The sequence below is a fragment of the Pseudophryne corroboree genome, unplaced genomic scaffold, assembly GCF_028390025.1.
Source record: "Pseudophryne corroboree isolate aPseCor3 unplaced genomic scaffold, aPseCor3.hap2 scaffold_773, whole genome shotgun sequence".
Classification (NCBI taxonomy): domain Eukaryota; kingdom Metazoa; phylum Chordata; class Amphibia; order Anura; family Myobatrachidae; genus Pseudophryne; species Pseudophryne corroboree.
In genome coordinates this window covers 123,892-146,113 of record NW_026970352.1, presented here as the reverse complement: position 1 = coordinate 146,113, position 22,222 = coordinate 123,892, and the positions used below count along the sequence as shown (strand labels likewise).

Sequence of the window (22,222 nt, the reverse complement as noted above, 5' to 3'; positions counted from 1 at the left end):
TCCATCTGGACACTGCTCACTACCAGCATGACAATAATCTGGGCACACACAACATTGGATAGGCCAAAATCTTATGTGTTCCATGTAATCACTTTGTCAGTATAACGAGGCTGCAATCTCTCTTGTGGTGTTTTAAAAGAACTTTTTTTAAGTGAATTAAAAAATTCACTTGCAATATGGGTGCTCTCTATTCCCACACACAGACATATATATATATATATATATATATATAAATATTTTTTTTTCCTTTGTCCATGTCACTAAATCCAGATCTTTCTATACGTATTTACATAAACCAATTTAGAATGAAAATATTGTTAATGAAGCAAAATTTAAGGAAAACAACAGGTTTTGAATCGTATAATGGTAATGTACAGTATCTGATGGTTTATATAGTGTTTTTCCCCAGTATTGTTTTTCTGGAGTTAAATGCAGGTTTTCTAAGCAAAATATACAGTTTTGGGAAAAATATACAGCCCAGAACACCAGCACATGAGGTCAGTATGGCGAATATCTCCACAGCCACCATGTATTTCCCTTTGGTGCTCAGATAGGCTGGGATCATTGCAATCCAGACACTGCAGAACACCAGCATGCTGAAGGTGATGTACTTGGCCTCATTAAAGCTGTCTGGTAATGTCCTCACCATGAAAGCCAGAGCAAAGTTCACAGATGCCAGGATCCCTATGTAACCCAACATAGAGTATAACCCAAGCACTGACCCCTCATTACACTGAATGATGATCATTCCCTTATAGGAGTGATGGTCATACTCCTGGTATGGAGAAGAAACAGTCAGCCAGATACCACAGATCAGAACTTGGAGAGAGGAAAACACAATGACCACATGTTTAGATACTTTGAGTGTGACCCACTTCCTCCAGGAGCTTCCGGGTTTGGTGGCTTTGAAAGCAATGAAGACAGTGACAGTCTTGGCCAGTACAGAAGAGACAGCTGTGGAGAAGAAGATCCCAAATGATGTCTGTCTGAGTCTGCATGTTATATCCACCGGCTGGCCAAGGAACAAGAACACACTGAGGAAGCTCAGCAACATGGAGATCAGTAGAATGAAGCTTACAGCCCGGTTATTGGCTTTCACAATTGGGGTGTTCCAGTAATAAATAAAGTTCCCTAATATAAATAATGTTATTGCAGAGAAAGATGAAGCTGTTACTGCAGATATTTGCACCACAATGTCCTTTTCATAGGACAGAAAGTCATATATTTTGGGTACACATCTCACTCTTCTCTCATCCGGCCACTCTTCATCAGGACATCTATGGCAGATCTCACTATCTAATGTAATATAAAACCATACATATAATCTCGGTGGGTCAGTTCTTTTGTTCGTTATAAACAATCAAACTGTATGTATATTCAATATAAATCTGCAAAAAAAATTAATGTGTTTTGTCAGCAAAGGGAGCATTGGACATTTGTTCTTCTGAAATGTTTTCATGGGGTATGTACCCAAATGGGGTGTATCAGAGTATTTTTTTCTTTATTGTAATACTTCTGTCTCTCAATAAAAAGTGGTAATTAACTGAAACAAAGTACTGCAATATAATATGTAGTGAATTTGGAATGTGGTATTTTATACTTTAATGTGAGAACATCAATATAGTTTTGTGCTATTTGTATTGTGTTTTTATTCTATGGTACAGTTTGTCTTCTATACTTATATGTTACTATGACAATTGTTAAATCTTTACTCTATTATGTTGATTTATCTAATGTATATACTGTAACACATTCCTACCTGTTGTATTAGATATTTCTCCCTCAGAACATGGGACACAGTCATAGCAGCAGACATGGAATCCCCCATTAAAAGCTTTTCTGTATCCAGGAGGACATCTGTCATTGCACCGAGATGTTGGGATCTTGTACATGTATTAAAATATAAAATATGATTCCGGTTTTTTATAAATCATTTAATTTAATTATTGTTTCTTTTTATTTGCAAAACCGTTTACTATTTTTTAAAATTTCTCTTAGGGATATAATATACTGATATGACCTCATCCTCCAGTGATAACATGGACCATATCTTCTGTCCCTCAAGTCTGTTTCCTCTTTGGCATTCTAAAATTCACTTTCTCCTTCTCTCCCCACATTAACGCTTTATTTTAATACTGACGCCAGATTAGGGGTATAAAATATACCTTTTTATTAAAGCATTTCATCCTTCCTGTTTATTTGATTCTCCAGCCCTGCACAATATATATTTCTCTGGTCACCCTCCAGCTGTTTTTCCCTTCACTTTAGAGTGTAAGCTCCTCCTTCTTGTTCTTCCTTAGTACACCGCCTTTCACCAGCACTCCATGGCCTTGTCTCCTTCCTACTGCCACTCTGATTCTTGTAGCTTGCCCACATGCTGGGTACAGGATCACTGCACTGCCCTGACTCCCACCTTTGCCTCCAGCTATCTTCAATGAGTTGTCATACAGTATGTAAGCCCCAATTGTCACTTCCAGTCTGGTGTAAGCTTCTTTTTTGACACTTATGTTATGGCGTTCCTTTGTGTATTTTATGTAAAACCTACTGTAATGCCCTGTTAATGAGAAATGTTTTGTATGTGTACTCTGTACAGCGGTGTGTACATTTTGCGGCACCTAATAAATAAAAGGTAATAATAATACTGTGGGATTACACACATGAGAAATTGCACCTATTGAAATATACAGTAAATAGACTAAATTCTGTAAATCCTAGAACTTGTTTTGTTGGTGTTACATTGTACACAGCAGATCATTCATAATAATGTTTACAACGTATTTATTTTCTAATCATTCCTAACATATTCCAGCATTCATTGTTCTGTGTATAATCCACATCCCTCCTGCACAACAGCTCTGACCACTTACTGCATATCAAGGAAAGATGCTTCCCCCGGTCACACACTCCACATTGTGATCACTCTGCAGCTTATTTCTAATATATAATAATTTATGGTCAGATATCACTCTGACTCTTATTATAGGATTTACTATCAGACATGTAACAGTTTCCAAGTACTTCTAGAAGATGGTTTACATATAAGACTGATTACAGCAGTACATGTCCTTATTACTTATATTATTATTATTTATGTATGTAATTTACAGATGCTGAGGTAAGTAGATGAGGGTGCACAATCCCACACATCTATACCAGCTGCAGGGGTTGCAATGTTATCAGGGGGCTCTGGTTCCCTGCACCTGGCTGTTACAATCAGGGCCGGCGCTACCACTAGGCAGCTTTAGGCAGCTGCCTATGGGCGGCGACCACTGGAGGGTGGCACTCAATGAAACAGAGAACGCTTTCTTTATTACCCTGCCTCGCCTCAGCTCAGCCAAGCTCCTGCTCTACTTTAAGAGACGAGGAGCAGCCAGGGATGTTGTATGCGCCCAATTGTCTCGGTGCGGGTGCTGACAATTGTTCGTGAGTGAGTCAGTGAATCCCTCCCTCTCTCCCTCCCTCCCCTCCCTTCCTCCCCCCCTCCACGATTGTGCTCCCGAATGTTACCTCCCCCCCTGCAAGATTATGCTCCCCTCCGCATTATTACCAGCCCCCACTCCCGAGATTGTGTACCCAAACATTACCCGCTACCTCCCCACCGCCTGCATCTTGTTACCATCCAGGGCTGCCAGGGCCAGGCTGAGGAAGGTCAAGACCTCCCCTTTGCACTCAAAACACGGCAGCATTAGGACCCGGGACATCCTCCATGACCATGCGCCCTCCCGCCCCCCGGCTGTTGCTGCTGTGTGGCTGAGCCTGACATCGAGCGGAGCTGAGCTGCCCTGAGCAACTGAACAGCGGTCACACCAGCTGCAGCTACTGTGCCACACTTTTCCAGTTATCTGGCTGGACACATAGCACCTGCGAATGACATCTGCCTCCCGGGCTCCTCACAGCCAGCTGCGCAGTGCGAGGTGGCACTAGGTGAGCACTACTGGGTGCATTGTTTGTGTGTGGGTGACATTGTGGGTTACATTGGGTGTATGCTGTGTATGGGTGCCAGTGAATGACTGCTGTGTGTGGGTGCCAGTGAATGACTGCTGTGTGTGGGTGCCAGTGAATGACTGCTGTGTGTGGGTGCCAGTGAATGACTGCTGTGTGTGGGTGCCAGTGAATGACTGCTGTGTGTGGGTGCCAGTGAATGACTGCTGTGTGTGGGTGCCAGTGAATGACTGCTGTGTGTGGGTGACATTGGGTGAATGCTGTGTGTGGATTACTGCTGTGTGTGGGTGTCAGTGAATGACTGCTGTGTGTGGGTGCCAGTGAATGACTGCTGTGTGTGGGTTACATTGGGTGAATGCTGTGTGTGGGTGCCAGTGAATGACTGCTGTGTGTGGGTGCCAGTGAATGACTGCTGTGTGTGGGTGACATTGGGTGAATGCTGTGTGTGGATGACTGCTGTGTGTGAATGTGTGTGACAGGGGGTGACTCCTGTGTGAGTGACTGTGCTAAGTTTAAATTTCCACCATATCTGCCGTGGTGCTCCTGATTTGAGATGTCTATGTCCCTGCTTGGGGTAGGAGCTGCATTGGATGATAAATCGCATTGGGGAGAGGGGCTAGGGGTTAAAGAAAAGAAAGCTAGTTAGAGGTGTGGGGATGAGTGAAGGAATCAGGTGGGGCAAGGAAGCAGGCAGGGAGTGAAACAAGCAATGAGAGGTGAGGGAATGAGGGGGGGCAGGGGTAGAGAGGGAAGAAGGAGACAAATGGGTAGCAGGCAAAACGCGAGGTGTAAGTAAAGGTGAGAGACACCGGCATTCAGACACTAAGGAGAGCAAATGTTTTTTGGGATTTTTTTTTTTTTTTTGGGGGGGTGGGGGTGTTAGGCTGAAGTTTTGCCTAGGGTGCCGAGATACCTTGCACCAGCCATTGTTACAATCACATAAGATCAGGCTACTGCTGACAGGGTCAGGGCTATGGTTGTGTGTCAGCGTCTGCTCCAGCCTTTAGTTTCCCAGCCCTCAGCTACTGCCTGTGGATGTGAGTTACTGATAAGCTGTAACTGGAGTATGTCCCTCTCACACACACGCTGCAGCAGCCCTGGCAGGGAGTGGGAGGAAGATGGAGGCTGGGGCTCTTCACTAGCTTTGCATGGATTTGTTATAGGGTCTGGTTGTTCTGCAGTGCCAGGAATGCTGAGTGATGCCACTGAGGTCAGGAATGCTGAGTGATGACACTGAGGTCAGGAATGCTGAGTGATGACACTGAGGCCAGGAATGCTGAGTGATGACACTGAGGCCAGGAATGCTGAGTGATGACACTGAGGCCAGGAATGCTGAATGATGACACTGAGGCCAGGAATGCTGAGTGATGACACTGAGGCCAGGAATGCTGAGTGATGACACTGAGGTCAGGAATGCTGAGTGATGACACTGAGGCCAGGAATGCTGAGTGATGACACTGAGGCCAGGAATGCTGAGTGATGACACTGAGGCCAGGAATGCTGAGTGATGACACTGAAGCCAGGAATGCTGAGTGATGACACTGAGGCCAGGAATGCTGAGTGATGACACTGAGGCCAGGAATGCTGAGTGATGGTACTGAGGCCAGGAATGCTGAGTGATGGTACTGAGGCCAGGAATGCTGAGTGATGACACTGAGGCCAGGAATGCTGAGTGATGACACTGAGGCCAGGAATGCTGAGTGATGACACTGAGGTCAGGAATGCTGTGTGATGACACTGAGGCCAGGAATGCTGAGTGATGACACTGAGGTCAGGAATGCTGAGTGATGACACTGAGGCCAGGAATGCTGAGAGATGACACTGAGGTCAGGAATGCTGAGTGATGACACTGAGGCCAGGAATGCTGAGTGATGACACTGAGGCCAGGAATGCTGAGTGATGACACTGAAGCCAGGAATGCTGAGTGATGACACTGAGGCCAGGAATGCTGAGTGATGACACTGAGGCCAGGAATGCTGAGTGATGGTACTGAGGCCAGGAATGCTGAGTGATGGTACTGAGGCCAGGAATGCTGAGTGATGACACTGAGGCCAGGAATGCTGAGTGATGACACTGAGGCCAGGAATGCTGAGTGATGACACTGAGGTCAGGAATGCTGTGTGATGACACTGAGGCCAGGAATGCTGAGTGATGACACTGAGGTCAGGAATGCTGAGTGATGACACTGAGGCCAGGAATGCTATGAGATGACACTGAGGTCAGGAATGCTGAGTGATGACACTGAGGCCAGGAATGCTGAGTGATGACACTGAGGTCAGGAATGCTGAGTGGTCAGTAATGCTGAGTGACGACACTGAGGTCAGGAATGCTGAGTGATGACACTGAGGTCAGGAATGCTGAGTGATGACACTGAGGTCAGGAATGCTGAGTGGTCAGTAATGCTGAGTGATGACACTGAGGTCAGGAATGCTGAGTGATGACACTGAGGCCAGGAATGCTGAGTGATGACACTGAGGCCAGGAATGCTGAGTGATGACACTGAGGTCTGGAATGCTGAGTGATGACACTGAGGTCAGGAATGCTGAGTGATGACACTGAGGTCAGGAATGCTGAGTGATGACACTGAGGTCAGGAATGCTGAGTGATGACACTGAGGTCAGGAATGCTGAGTGATGACACTGAGGTCAGGAATGCTGAGTGATGACACTGAGGCCAGGAATGCTGAGTGATGGTACTGAGGCCAGGAATGCTGAGTGATGGTACTGAGGCCAGGAATGCTGAGTGATGACACTGAGGTCAGGAATGCTGAGTGATGACACTGAGGCCAGGAATGCTGAGTGATGGTACTGAGGCCAGGAATGCTGAGTGATGGTACTGAGGCCAGGAATGCTGAGTGATGACACTGAGGTCAGGAATGCTGAGTGATGACACTGAGGCCAGGAATGCTGAGTGATGACACTGAGGCCAGGAATGCTGAGAGATGACACTGAGGTCAGGAATGCTGAGTGATGACACTGAGGCCAGGAATGCTGAGTGATGACACTGAGGTCAGGAATGCTGAGTGGTCAGTAATGCTGAGTGATGACACTGAGGTCAGGAATGCTGAGTGATGACACTGAGGTCAGTAATGCTGAGTGATGACACTGAGGCCAGGAATGCTGAGTGATGACACTGAGGACAGGAATGCTGAGTGATGACACTGAGGTCAGGAATGCTGAGTGATGACACTGAGGTCATTAATGCTGAGTGATGACACTGAGTCCAGGAATGCTGAGTGATGACACTGATGCTGAGTGATGACACTGAGGCCAGGAATGCTGAGTGATGACACTGAGTTCAGGAATGCTGAGTGATGACACTGAGGCCAGGAATGCTGAGTGATGACACTGAGGCCAGGAATGCTGAGTGATGACACTGAGGTCAGGAATGCTGAGTGATGACACTGAGGTCAGGAATGCTGAGTGATGACACTGAGGTCAGGATTGCTGAGTGATGACACTGAGGTGAGGCTCAGGCTCCCTATCTGGGCTGTCACATGCCAGGTGTCTGTGAGACAGGGAGCATAGCCACTATGGTATTACCCTCAGTATTCTCCCATAATATACTGTATGTGAGCAGACACCTAATGCTGGCATCCTTCCTCAGTGATAAACTCACACAGATCCCATAGGAGGGATCCGGTTAGGATCCCGTCTATCGGGATACCAGCTGTCAGAATACTGATGCTGGAAACACGACACAGCGGTTAATTCAGGTTGCATTGCTGTCATGATGGGACCGTAATTCGCCCTCCATGGTGCCAATGCGCAGGCGCAGGTTCCATCCTGCATATGCGCACCCACCAAATGTGATAGGTGCGATTTCCTCTGCCTGAATTACAGGCATACAGTAGGTGTTCGCGGGGCATGTGCGGGGTGGCGACGGACCATTGTGGGGGCAGTGTGGGGAAACCAGAGGCGGGTCAGCTGCATTTTCAGGGTTGCGGCATGACATCACACACAGCCGCTCTGATGTAAAAAATGTTGGCTGCCCTCCTGCATATACATCCCTAATTTCTGCATGAGCAATGAAATCGCAATTGTTTTCCAATTGCATCGCCAGGCCCGCCAATTATCATGCCGGGAGGCCTTGCCCTGCGATGGGCAGCCCCCAGAATGCCACAGAAGGAATTGCAGACCCTGTTTTTTGCAAAATCTGCAATCTCTACTGAATAACCCCCACTATTAGGAATGCTGACACCAGCATCCCGATTAGGTGCACCATCCCAGCACCGGAATCCCATCAGCCAGGATGCCAAATGGCAAGCCAGCGGGACGATGCAGGGATGGGGGAAGTTAGGGTAAGGCTGCCGGGGGAGGGTTAGGTTTAGGCTCTGGTGAGGGAGGGTTAGGGGGCCGGGGGGAAAGGTAAGGTAGGTATATATACTCTGTATATAGATGATCAAGCTGCTGCTGCAGGTACAGGGGGGTGGGAGAGGAGCACTGGAGCCCCCAGGAGGACACATCAGTTCAGCTCCTACTGCCTGGCCGCGCACCTCATAGCACCCTACACATCATACTCAGTATAGATCTACCCCAGGCTGCCTGCATCAGTGTCCATGCTGTGAGTTACCCCCCAGCAGACACGGACATGGACACCACTGCACTGAAGCTGGATGTGCTGAAGTTCACAAAGCTGTGTTCCACTACAAGGTATGATCCCAGCCCCGGCTGCCTTACCCTGTACACTGCAGCGTACACCTGCGTTGTGGCAAGCTGCATTACATCACTTACCCATGTTGCTGTACACTGTATATAGATCATGTATGTTGTGTGACAGTAAGCACCTGTCCCCATTCCAACTCCTGTGCACAGTGATACCCAACAGTGGAGAAAGTGACTATTTACTCTCCTAGAACAAAGTTGTCATTTTATACAATCCTGGCCGTAATGAGCATAATGTGTAAGGGCCACTACAACTGCTCTTTTCCCATGAGCGCCAAAGTATATCAAAGCATACCAAAAAATATGCTTCGGGCCAGCCCTGTGTGTGCCTTAATACTTTACTGCTTGCATAACATCTTTACAGTGAGACTGGCACGACTTTTGGATATAATAGAAACTGTAGCACCTTTTATATAATGCCACCAGAACCACTGTGTTCATACACTGTATGCTGGTGTAAATCCAGGTCTGTTATAAGCCAGTGCCTCCACCAGTCATTGACCTCACCGCACATCACTGATAGTGAGCAGGGAGTGTACACAGCTTTTATGCTGGCTGATTATAATAAATAGATGTTGCTATTATTAGTATCTCAGATGGAACTGTGTAGTAAGATATTTGGGGTATTGTATTCATTAGCGGGTGAAAGGGGAAACCTGTCAAGTCATTAGATAAATTATCTAATGTGAATTAGTACTGCACCAAGCAACACAGGCCATGAAAGTATTATCTGTTAAGACACTGAAAGTAATCTTACAGGAGGGCTATAAAGCCTAGAGGCTTACCCATAGCAGATCAGTTCCGATCAAAGCTAGTTTTGTCTGCAGCGGATATAGCCTTCCACAAATCCCCTCCAGCTTTTAAATTGAGACAAAGTTAATAGGCGGGACCCTGGAGAATCAACTGAACTTCATTTTTTAAACTACTTAATCAATGACCATCATCTGGGACATATCCTAAACCATCTGAGATAAGAGCAAAGTATTCTCATTTGTTCATGCTATTATTGTAACTGAGTATAACTTGTTACTTTCATGTTTTTATTGATGTAACTTAGATAAATAAATGCTTATCCTTTTTTAAATGTCCTGTGTAAATCTCCATATTTAATACATTGTATCCCAGAACCTGGGTCTCTTGGGTTTTTTACACAAGATGCCTCCTGAGGAGTAACCATATGGTCACACAGCAGCTGCACACAAAGATGAAATGGTTGCAACAGTAGCGTTCACCTCTGAATTAGCTCCTGGATTTTGGAGGTGGAGTGTGTAGAAAGTCAAGAACAGATTGTGAGGGAGGGGGGGGGGGGGCAGAAAGCCTGACAAGGAAGTTAATATTGACATGGCAGAACTGTTCGATGAGAGCATGAATTTGAAGTTGCAGAAAACAGTGTGACTTCATTGACTGTAATTCAGTGGAAAGGGAAAATTGCATAGGTCGGAGGAATGTAAAGTGTGTCATGGTTGATGTGGTAACCACCAATGCTTAATAGCAGCAACCAGGACAGTAATATCTAGATCAAGGTAAATGTGTAATTAAAGAGTAAAAAGGCCTCTTTGGGGCAGAAAGGATATCCATGTACAAATAAGAGAGTTAAGAAAATAGTAGAATGTAATAAGTACAACTGTTAGGCGCCGAGGGTCCGCCCGTCAGTGTGGCCCGGCGCCTAGCAACTAGGGACGCCGCATGCGGACAGCCGCCGGCTCCCTAGCAACGTTAGACGCCGGGCGCACGGAGCCGCTCAGACCCTAGCAACGGGGACGCCACTGTCGGACCGCGTTCCCCGTTGCTGGGTCTAGATTAATCACCTCATTGGTATCCTGGCCGTGCAGCATGCAGCTGCACGGCATGATTGGTAATTACCCTGTCTGGCTCCTGATTGGAGAGCTCCCAGTTAAAAGCACTCTCTGGACTTCTCACAGACGCCGGTAATAGCTTCCTGTTTGCTGTGTCTGTTGCAGAGAGTTTTCCAGTCCTGTCTATCCGGTCGTTCTTGTCCTCAGTGGTCCAATACTCGGAAGTTGTCATCTTTTCCTGGAGTCCTGACCGAGCACCTTTAACATCCTGTGGTGTTCGTGAGTCGCGGCGTAGCCGTGTGTTGCGGCTTGACCGCTTACTATTTATTATTTGGTTATATTGTGTTTCGGAGCTTTTGCGGAGGATTCCGCTCCCACAAATCCACTCTGGTATCCAGCGATGCTGGATAGGAGTAACGGATTCGTGGATTTTTGGTTGTCCTTTTTCCTGGCGGTTTGTCCGCACATACTTCTGGTTTAAGTTAGTTAGCTTGTAGCCCCTGGCCTGGTTGCTTAGTCAGAGGGCCCCTTGTTATCACCCTGTCTCGGATTTCCCTTTGTCTCCCATTAAGACCTGAGGGGGCATCGGAGTTGGGCAGACATAATCCGCCCTTCAAACGCGGCTGCCATGGGCTCAAGCAACCATAGTCTCGCAGGGGATTTCTGATAACACGGGCGAGACAACGGAGTTAGGGCGCCAGGGGTTACTAGGCTATCCTGCTCCCGTAACCAGCATTCCATTCCAGTACTCTGACCTCCGTCATAAGATCACCTCTGGTCAGACGTACTGGTATCATAACATTATTACCGGCCTGACTAAAATTTAAAATTAAACAGGGTTTGATTTTTTCCCTTATTTCAGTTTGGAAGATTTGTCGGCCTCATGAATCCCACTGGTGTAGGGCCAAATCCTGGCCAGCTTCTAGTTAGTCAGATTCAAGAACTTACTCAGATGGTTCAGGATCTATCCCTTCGGGTGAGGTCACAGGAAGATCTGTTACGGACTTCCCCGAGGGTCGTTCCTGAACCAAAAATGCATTTGCCTGACCGTTTTTCTGGGGATTGAAAGCAGTTTTTTAATTTTAAAGAGTCTTGTAAACTTTATTTTCGTTTAAGACCAGTCTCCTCAGGTACGGAATCTCAGCGGGTCGGAATTATTATTTCTTTACTTCAGGGGGATCCCCAGACCTGGGCTTTTGGTTTAAGAACAGACGATCCGGCATTGTTGTCTGTAGACGCCTTTCTGGGGTCTTTAGGGCTATTGTATGATGACCCTGATAGAGAGGCATCCGCCGAGAGTCATTTGCGTGCTCTCAGACAGGGTAAGAATCCCGCAGAGATTTATTGTACGGAGTTTCGCCGTTGGTCGAACGACTGTGGATGGAATGACCCAGCCCTGCGCAGTCAGTTTCGCCTCGGCTTATCTGAGTCTATAAAAGACAGTCTCCTTCAGTATCCCGCTCCTGAGACTCTTGATAAACTCATGGAGCTTTCTATTAAGATTGATCGTCGTCTCAGAGAGCGGAGGGCTGAAAAAGGAGCATCTGTCGGGTCTACTCCTGGTGTTTTTTCCATTCCTGTGGACATAGAGGAGCCCATGCAGATAGGTCTCTCCAAGCTGTCTCCTGAAGAAAGAACCAGAAGGCAAAATTCTGGTCTTTGTTTGTACTGTGGGAGTAAGGGACATTTTGCCCGTAATTGTCCGAACAAGTCGGGAAACGCCTCGACCAAGTGAATTGTGAGGGGGTTCACTTTGGTCTGCAGCTTATCTCCTCAAATAATTCACTGTTAGTCCCAGCTAAAGTTTCCTTTGGCAGCCTCTGTTCCTCGGTGTCGGCTTTTGTTGACAGTGGAGCTGCAGGGAACTTTATGGACTTAACGTGGGCCAAGGCCTTAGGTATTCCTCAGTTAGCCTTGGGTAGGTGTATCACCATGCATGGTTTAGATGGGAGTCCCTTGTCCAATGGGGTTATTTCTCTCTGTACACCTCCTGTACTATTTTCGGTAGGAGCTCTTCATTCCGAAAAAAATTGAATTTTTCCTTACCCATTGCCCAGCAGTTCCAGTGGTTCTGGGTCACCCTTGGCTGGCCTTTCATAATCCCATCATTGATTGGCAGTCGGGGGAGATCTCACAGTGGGGTACCATCTGTAATAAGGAATGTATTACGCTTCCCATCAGAATAGCTGCTGTCATTCCCGCACCCATTCCTGTGGAATACCAGGATTTTGTTGATGTATTTTCCAAGGGCAATGCGGACATTCTGCCTCCCCATCGGCCTTATGATTGTGCTATTGAGCTAATTCCTGGTGCCACTTTGCCTAAGGGAAGGTTATATGCATTGTCCGGACCAGAAACTGTGGCCATGAATGAATATGTTAAAGAAAGCCTAGGGAAAGGATTTATCAGGCCGTCTAAATCCCCTTTAAGTGCAGGCTTCTTCTTTGTGGAGAAGAAGGATGGATCACTCAGACCTTGCATTGACTTTAGAGCCTTGAATAAAATCTCAGTAAAAAATACTTACCCTTTGCCGCTGATTTCTGTCCTCTTTGATCAGCTACGTTCGGCTGTGATTTTTTCTAAGATTGACCTGAGAGGAGCATATAACCTCATCCGAATCAAGTCAGGGGATGAGTGGAAAACGGCATTCAGTACTCAGTCGGGTCACTATGAGTATCTGGTTATGCCATTCGGCCTGTCTAACGCTCCGGCAGTTTTCCAGGATCTCATTAACGATGTGCTCCGTGATTTTCTTGGAAGATTCGTAGTTGTCTATTTAGACGATATCTTGATATATTCTGACTCTATTGAACAACACGTTACCCAGGTGCGTCAGGTTCTAAAAAAATTACGTGAAAATCACCTATATGCCAAGCTGGAGAAGTGTGAATTTCATGTCACGGAGGTATCCTTTTTAGGGTACATTATTTCCCCTCGGGGATTCTGTATGGAACCGAAGAAGCTCCAAGCCATCCTTAGTTGGGCGCAACCCACCAACTTAAAAGCAATTCAGCGCTTTTTTGGGTTTACGAATTATTATAGAAGATTTATTCACTCTTTCTCCGACCTAGTTGCTCCCATTGTGGCACTGACTAAGAAGGGAGCGGATCCAACCAACTGGTCACGTGAAAGCTGAGTTATCTTTTCAGGCCTTGAAACAAGCCTTTGTCTCAGCCCCGGTCCTCAGACATCCCAACCCAGAATTGCCTTTCATTGTTGAGGTTGATGCCTCGGAGGTTGGATTAGGGGCTATCCTATCTCAGAAGGATCCGGATTCTCTAGAATTACATCCTTGTGCCTTTATGTCCAGGAAATTCTCATCTGCTGAATCCAACTACGATGTTGGTAACCGGGAATTACTGGCTATTAAATGGGCTTTCGAGGAGTGGAGGCATTGGCTTGAGGGAGCAACACATACCATTTCAGTTTTGACTGATCACAAAAATCTTCAGTACATTGAATCAGCTAGACGGCTGAATGCCCGGCAAGCTCGTTGGGCTTTATTTTTTACTCGTTTCAAGTTTATTATCACCTTCAGGCCAGGTTCCAAGAATGCCAAGGCGGATGCCCTGTCACGCAGTTTTCTTCCAGTTCATGATAACAGTCCTGTTACTCCCATACTTCCGTCTTCAGTCATTCGGGCAGGCCTCACACAAGATTTATTTACCCAGTTAAAGCAGCTTCAACATCAAGCTCCTGGAAATACTCCTGCTGGTCGTCTTTATGTCCCTGAGTTTTTGAGAGCAACTGTTTTGACGGAGTTTCATGATAGCAAAGTTGCCGGGCATCCGGGGATCGCTAAGACTTTGGAATTAGTCTCCCGCTCAGTATGGTGGCCTGGTCTTTCCAAAGACATTAAGGAGTTTGTTTTTTCGTGTCAGGTCTGTGCACAGCATAAAGTTCCCCGTTCCTTGCCTATCGGTCAACTTATGCCCTTGAATGTTCCTCTCAGGCCATGGTCTCATATTTCCATGGATTTTGTGGTGGACCTTCCTCTGTCAGCCGGATGCCGAGTCATATGGGTGGTAGTTGACCGTTTTAGCAAGATGGCCCATTTCATTGCCCTTCCCCGATTGCCATCTGCCCAGGGATTGGCAGTTTTGTTCCTCCGCCATGTTTTCAGACTCCATGGGTTACCCACTGATATTGTTTCTGATCGGGGTCCACAATTCATTGCACAATTTTGGAAGTCTTTTTGTGCCTCTTTAAAGATGAAATTGTCTTTAACGTCTGGCTACCATCCCCAATCCAACGGGCAGACTGAGCGAGTTAATCAATCATTAAAACAATATTTGCGTTTGTACTCGGCCAAACTCCAAAATGACTGGTCCGAGTTTCTTCCGTTGGCGGAGTTTGCTTACAACAATGCCTGTCATTCCTCCACCAATGTGTCTCCATTTTTTACAGTTTTTGGTTTTCACCCCAGAGCTAATTCCTTTTTTCAACATTCCTCTGTCTCCTCACTGACCTTGACCGCTCATCTCAGACTCATTTGGAGAAAAGTGCACCTTGCTCTCAGAAAAGCGGCATTTCGGGAGAAAAATTTTTCTGACAGGCTCCGGCGGCCGTGCACTTTTAAAGTTGGAGATAGGGTGTGGTTGTCGACTCGCAACATTAGACTTCGACAAACCTCAGCCAGATTGGGCCCTAAATTTATTGGACCATTTCATATTATAAAAAAAATCAATCCAGTTGCTTTCCGGTTACGTTTACCAAGAACTCTCCGGATCGGAAATACTTTCCATTGCTCCTTGTTGAAACCATACGTTTCTTCCAGTAGATTTCCTCGGAAGATCTCTCAGGGGAAATCACCAATAGATGTACAGGGTCAGCAGGAGTTCTTGGTGGAGAAGGTTCTCGATTCCAAGTTGTCCCGGGGTCGGCTTTATTTTTTGGTACATTGGAGAGGTTATGGTCCAGAAGAAAGGTCTTGGGTCCTGGATGAGGATCTCCATGCCCCGAGGCTCAAAAAGGCATTTTTTCGAGAATTTTCTCAGAAACCTGGCCTTAGGGGTTCCTTGACCCCTCCTCAAGGGGGGGGTACTGTTAGGCGCCGAGGGTCCGCCCGTCAGTGCGGCCCGGCGCCTAGCAACTAGGGACGCCGCATGCGGACAGCCGCCGGCTCCCTAGCAACGTTAGACGCCGGGCGCACAGAGCCGCTCAGACCATAGCAACGGGGACGCCACTGTCGGACCGCGTTCCCCGTTGCTGGGTCTAGATTAATCACCTCATTGGTATCCTGGCCGTGCAGCATGCAGCTGCACGGCATGATTGTTAATTACCCTGTCTGGCTCCTGATTGGAGAGCTCCCAGTTAAAAGCACTCTCTGGACTTCTCACAGACGCCGGTAATAGCTTCCTGTTTGCTGTGTCTGTTGCAGAGAGTTTTCCAGTCCTGTCTATCCGGTCGTTCTTGTCCTCAGTGGTCCAATACTCGGAAGTTGTCATCTTTTCCTGGAGTCCTGACCGAGCACCTTTAACATCCTGTGGTGTTCGTGAGTCGCGGCGTAGCCGTGTGTTGCGGCTTGACCGCTTACTATTTATTATTTGGTTATATTGTGTTTCGGAGCTTTTGCGGAGGATTCCGCTCCCACAAATCCACTCTGGTATCCAGCGGTGCTGGATAGGAGTAACGGATTCGTGGATTTTTGGTTGTCCTTTTCCCTGGCGGTTTGTCCGCACATACTTCTGGTTTAAGTTAGTTAGCTTGTAGCCCCTGGCCTGGTTGCTTAGTCAGAGGGCCCCTTGTTATCACCCTGTCTCGGATTTCCCTTTGTCTCCCATTAAGACCTGAGGGGGCATCGGAGTTGGGCAGACATAATCCGCCCTTCAAACGCGGCTGCCATGGGCTCAAGCAACCATAGTCTCGCAGGGGATTTCTGATAACACGGGCGAGACAACGGAGTTAGGGCGCCAGGGGTTACTAGGCTATCCTGCTCCAGTAACCAGCATTCCATTCCAGTACTCTGACCTCCGTCATAAGATCACCTCTGGTCAGACGTACTGGTATCATAACAACAACAACAGTGCGGAAGCTACTCCTAATCAGGGCTTTTTTAGAGAAGGATGGAAGGGAGACCATGAAAATATGGTACAGGAGAGGAGAATGAGGCTGAGAATGAGGCTGGACAGAGATTTTTTTAATAGCCAGAGACAGCATAGAGGGAATGTACATAAACATGGATAAGAGATGAGATCCATTTACATTGTGTAGAGTTAGACCATTGCAGAAGAATAAAAAGACTGGAGGCAGCAGGTTCAGAAACATTGTCAGTTGGGATGTTAAAGAACAAAACATGAGAAAGGGAAGGTTGTAAGAGAAAAAGAAAGGTATCCAAGTGGCAAAATTATCAAGGAATTCATAGACTATTTTAGTTATGCAAATGTTGAATAGGTGATAGAGACAGATAGGGAGGACATCAAAGGAGGATGAGAGGGAAGATTCAGGGCAAATAACCTGGAAGGTGTAGTTGAGGATAATGAATAATCTTTTTGTTGCTTGTCAGGTCAGGGATTATAGAAAATGAACAAAATTACAAAGAAGACAGCAGTATGCCGGTTGTGTCATGTGAGGACAGCAAAGAAGTTAAGAGAATTAGAGATTAAGTAATCATGAACAGAAAGTACAGTATGTTTGGTGCACATCACTTTGTTATTACAAAGTGCACAAGAAAGAGGGAGAGAGAAAAAAAATGGTGGTGATATTTCGGGTTTGCAGGGTGGGCAATGTTTTTATCAAAGAGGTTGATATAAAGAGTAGAGGGAAATGAGTCAAGAAACAGAAAGGGAGGGAGATCATCAGTAGACTGGATCGGAAGAAGTGTGAGTGGGACATACTATTTTGTGATGTTGTGTTGAAAAGAAAGAAGAGTTAAAGAATCAAAGTGAAAATAAATGCTAGAAAACATTTAGGTTATTGCTACAAAAATAGAAAAAAATCACAAAATTGTTCACTAGCTCACACTGGGGCAGATGTATTAACCTGGAGAAGGCATAAGGAAGTGATAAACCAGTGATACGTGCAAGGTGATAAAGGCACCAGCCAATCAGATTCAAACTGTTAATTTACATAATGGAGCTGATTGGCTGGTGCCTTTATCACCTTGCACATATCACTGGTTTATCACTTCCTTATGCATTCTCCAGGTTAATACATCTGCCCCCACTGGCTGGTACATCAATTCACATAATAATAAAATCTTTACAAAAACAATTAAAAACAGCAAAAATTCAAAGTGAATTAATTTCATTAGCTGCTGTATTCAACATTAAGCTATGAGTATTAAAATTCACTAGGATATTTCATGTAAGCATATAAAGGGTTAATAGTATCAGGGCCGGACTACCCATCTGCCCTCCGGCTCTCTTGTTTGGCCACCCTTGCCTGAAGTGTGTGTCTCAAGAAAATTGAGGTGTACTGTGAGTACACGCCCCCTAACTCATGGTACACCCCTGTGAGCTTTGTTGCAAGCCCTTGTCCCCCCCATCTGACGTGTCTGTTTCAAGGGAAATGTGGGTGTGCAATGAGTACATGCCCCCTGATTTGTGTGTCTGTGCGCTCCCCCTGTGACATGTGCACACACTCACAAATGTCAGTGCTGATTTGTAGCCCCAGTACGTCCTTAAATAGCATATAACATAATCTGGCTTTCTTGTTATGCACATGCATGCACATATGGATATAGTTTGTATTTGTTTTGTAGCATGGAAGCTTATCTAGCTTTCTTATTGAGTACACATAGGGTCTAATTCAGACCTGATCTCTGCGGCCCTTTTGCATAGATAATAGTAACGGTTCCTGATTGCCTAATCATGCTGGCTAAATGGTAAAAACTCTCACCCTCCGTCTTACACGTAGACAGATTCAGCTGGAGATACACTGCACTGCCGGTCAGGTGCGGCTAGGGAGCTCCGGACGTCTCCGGCCCCCAACGTATGAAATGCCGCTGCAGTCCAAAGTGAAGCCGCTGGCTTCCGGCGTGGTGCAGTGATTCTTAGGTGATAATCGCAATGAATGATATTGTCATCAGATGTCACTTCTTTCCTCTGACTAGTTTCGCTCGTCACTGGAGCTTCCTCATAGAGTCTATGCAAAATGAATTGCTTGAGACTTTGTAACAATGAGTTTTCAGTGTAATAACACAAGGAGCCGTTCTGAGACTTTGTAACAACGAGTGTTCAGTGTAATAACACAAGGAGCCGTTCTGAGACTTTGTAACAACAAGTGTTCAGTGTAATAACACAAGGAGCCGTTCTGATACTTTGTAACAACGAGTGTTCAGTGTAATAACACAAGGAGCCGTTCTGAGACTTTGTAACAACGAGTGTTCAGTGTAATAACACAAGGAGCCGTTCTGAGACTTTGTAACAACGAGTGTTCAGTGTAATAACACAAGGAGCCGTTCTGAGACTTTGTAACAACGAGTGTTCAGTGTAATAACACAAGGAGCCGTTCTGAGACTTTGTAACAACGAGTGTTCAGTGTAATAACACAAGGAGCCGTTCTGAGACTTTGTAACAACGAGTGTTTAGTGTAATAACACAAGGAGCCGTTCTGAGACTTTGTAACAACGAGTGTTCAGTGTCATAACACAAGGAGCCATTCTGAGACTTTGTAACAACGAGTGTTCAGTGTAATAACACAAGGAGCCGTTCTGAGACTTTGTAACAACGAGTGTTCAGTGTAATAACACAAGGAGCCGTTCTGAGACTTTGTAACAACAAGTGTTCAGTGTAATAACACAAGGAGCCGTTCTGAGACTTTGTAACAACGAGTGTTCAGTGTAATAACACAAGGAGCCGTTCTGAGACTTTGTAACAACGAGTGTTCAGTGTAATAACACAAGGAGCCGTTCTGAGACTTTGTAACAACGAGTGTTCAGTGTAATAACACAAGGAGCCATTCTGAGACTTTGTAACAACGATTGTTCAGTGTAATAACACAAGGAGCCGTTCTGAGACTTTGTTACAACGAGTGTTCAGTGTAATAACACAAGGAGCCGTTCTGAGACTTTGTAACAACGAGTGTTCAGTGTAATAACACAAGGAGCCGTTCTGAGACTTTGTAACAACGAGTGTTCAGTGTAATAACACAAGGAGCCGTTCTGAGACTTTGTAACAACGAGTGTTCAGTGTAATAACACAAGGAGCCGTTCTGAGACTTTGTAACAACGAGTGTTCAGTGTAATAACACAAGGAGCCGTTCTGAGACTTTGTTACAACGAGTGTTCAGTGTAATAACACAAGGAGCCGTTCTGAGACTTTGTAACAACGAGTGTTCAGTGTAATAACACAAGGAGCCGTTCTGAGACTTTGTAACAACGAGTGTTCAGTGTAATAACACAAGGAGCCGTTCTGAGACTTTGTAACAACGAGTGTTCAGTGTCATAACACAAGGAGCCGTTCTGAGACTTTGTAACAACGAGTGTTCAGTGTCATAACACAAGGAGCCGTTCTGAGACTTTGTAACAACGAGTGTTCAGTGTAATAACACAAGGAGCCGTTCTGAGACTTTGTAACAACGAGTGTTCAGTGTAATAACACAAGGAGCCGTTCTGAGACTTTGTAACAACGAGTGTTCAGTGTAATAACACAAGGAGCCGTTCTGAGACTTTGTTACAACGAGTGTTCAGTGTAATAACACAAGGAGCCGTTCTGAGACTTTGTAACAACGAGTGTTCAGTGTAATAACACAAGGAGCCGTTCTGAGACTTTGTAACAACGAGTGTTCAGTGTAATAACACAAGGAGCCGTTCTGAGACTTTGTAACAACGAGTGTTCAGTGTCATAACACAAGGAGCCGTTCTGAGACTTTGTAACAACGAGTGTTCAGTGTAATAACACAAGGAGCCGTTCTGAGACTTTGTAACAACGAGTGTTCAGTGTAATAACACAAGGAGCCGTTCTGAGACTTTGTAACAACGAGTGTTCAGTGTAATAACACAAGGAGCCGTTCTGAGACTTTGTAACAACGAGTGTTCAGTGTAATAACACAAGGAGCCGTTCTGAGACTTTGTAACAACGAGCGTTCAGTGTAATAACACAAGGAGCCGTTCTGAGACTTTGTAACAACGAGTGTTCAGTGTAATAACACAAGGAGCCGTTCTGAGACTTTGTAACAACGAGTGTTCAGTGTAATAACACAAGGAGCCGTTCTGAGACTTTGTAACAACGAGTGTTCAGTGTAATAACACAAGGAGCCGTTCTGAGACTTTGTAACAACGAGTGTTCAGTGTAATAACACAAGGAGCCGTTCTGAGACTTTGTAACAACGAGTGTTCAGTGTAATAACACAAGGAGCCGTTCTGAGACTTTGTAACAACGAGTGTTCAGTGTAATAACACAAGGAGCCGTTCTGAGACTTTGTAACAACGAGTGTTCAGTGTAATAACACAAGGAGCCGTTCTGAGACTTTGTAACAACGAGTGTTCAGTGTAATAACACAAGGAGCCGTTCTGAGACTTTGTAACAACGAGTGTTCAGTGTAATAACACAAGGAGCCGTTCTGAGACTTTGTAACAACGAGTGTTCAGTGTAATAACACAAGGAGCCGTTCTGATACTTTGTAACAACGAGTGTTCAGTGTAATAACACAAGGAGCCGTTCTGAGACTTTGTAACAACGAGTGTTCAGTGTCATAACACAAGGAGCCGTTCTGAGACTTTGTAACAACGAGTGTTCAGTGTAATAACACAAGGAGCCGTTCTGAGACTTTGTAACAACGAGTGTTCAGTGTAATAACACAAGGAGCCGTTCTGAGACTTTGTAACAACGAGTGTTCAGTGTAATAACACAAGGAGCCGTTCTGAGACTTTGTAACAACGAGTGTTCAGTGTAATAACACAAGGAGCCGTTCTGAGACTTTGTTACAACGAGTGTTCAGTGTAATAACACAAGGAGCCGTTCTGAGACTTTGTAACAACGAGTGTTCAGTGTAATAACACAAGGAGCCGTTCTGAGACTTTGTAACAACGAGTGTTCAGTGTAATAACACAAGGAGCCGTTCTGAGACTTTGTAACAACGAGTGTTCAGTGTCATAACACAAGGAGCCGTTCTGAGACTTTGTAACAACGAGTGTTCAGTGTCATAACACAAGGAGCCGTTCTGAGACTTTGTAACAACGAGTGTTCAGTGTAATAACACAAGGAGCCGTTCTGAGACTTTGTAACAACGAGTGTTCAGTGTAATAACACAAGGAGCCGTTCTGAGACTTTGTAACAACGAGTGTTCAGTGTAATAACACAAGGAGCCGTTCTGAGACTTTGTAACAACGAGTGTTCAGTGTAATAACACAAGGAGCCGTTCTGAGACTTTGTAACAACGAGTGTTCAGTGTAATAATACAAGGAGCCTTTCTGAGACTTTGTAACAACGAGTGTTCAGTGTAATAACACAAGGAGCCGTTCTGAGACTTTGTAACAACGAGTGTTCAGTGTAATAACACAAGGAGCCGTTCTGAGACTTTGTAACAACGAGTGTTCAGTGTAATAACACAAGGAGCCGTTCTGAGACTTTGTAACAACGAGTGTTCAGTGTAATAACACAAGGAGCCGTTCTGAGACTTTGTAACAACGAGTGTTCAGTGTAATAACACAAGGAGCCGTTCTGAGACTTTGTAACAACGAGTGTTCAGTGTAATAACACAAGGAGCCGTTCTGAGACTTTGTAACAACGAGTGTTCAGTGTAATAACACAAGGAGCCGTTCTGAGACTTTGTAACAACGAGTGTTCAGTGTAATAACACAAGGAGCCGTTCTGAGACTTTGTAACAACGAGTGTTCAGTGTAATAACACAAGGAGCCGTTCTGAGACTTTGTAACAA

The 22,222-nt window shown here is 45.6% G+C and overlaps 1 protein-coding gene across 1 annotated transcript in view; it reads right to left on the bottom strand.

The window, feature by feature from the left end:
- Positions 1-388: 388 nt before the first annotated feature.
- LOC135040833 (vomeronasal type-2 receptor 26-like) overlaps positions 389-22,222 on the bottom strand; it is a gene marked incomplete at its 5' end in the record, with an annotated part of 133,138 nt that continues 111,304 nt past the window's right edge. Inside the window, 2 exons of the mRNA XM_063954870.1 lie at positions 389-1,296; positions 1,760-1,883. Coding sequence (XP_063810940.1) covers positions 389-1,296; positions 1,760-1,883 — 1,032 coding nt within the window. The remainder of the gene's footprint in view (positions 1,297-1,759; positions 1,884-22,222) is intronic.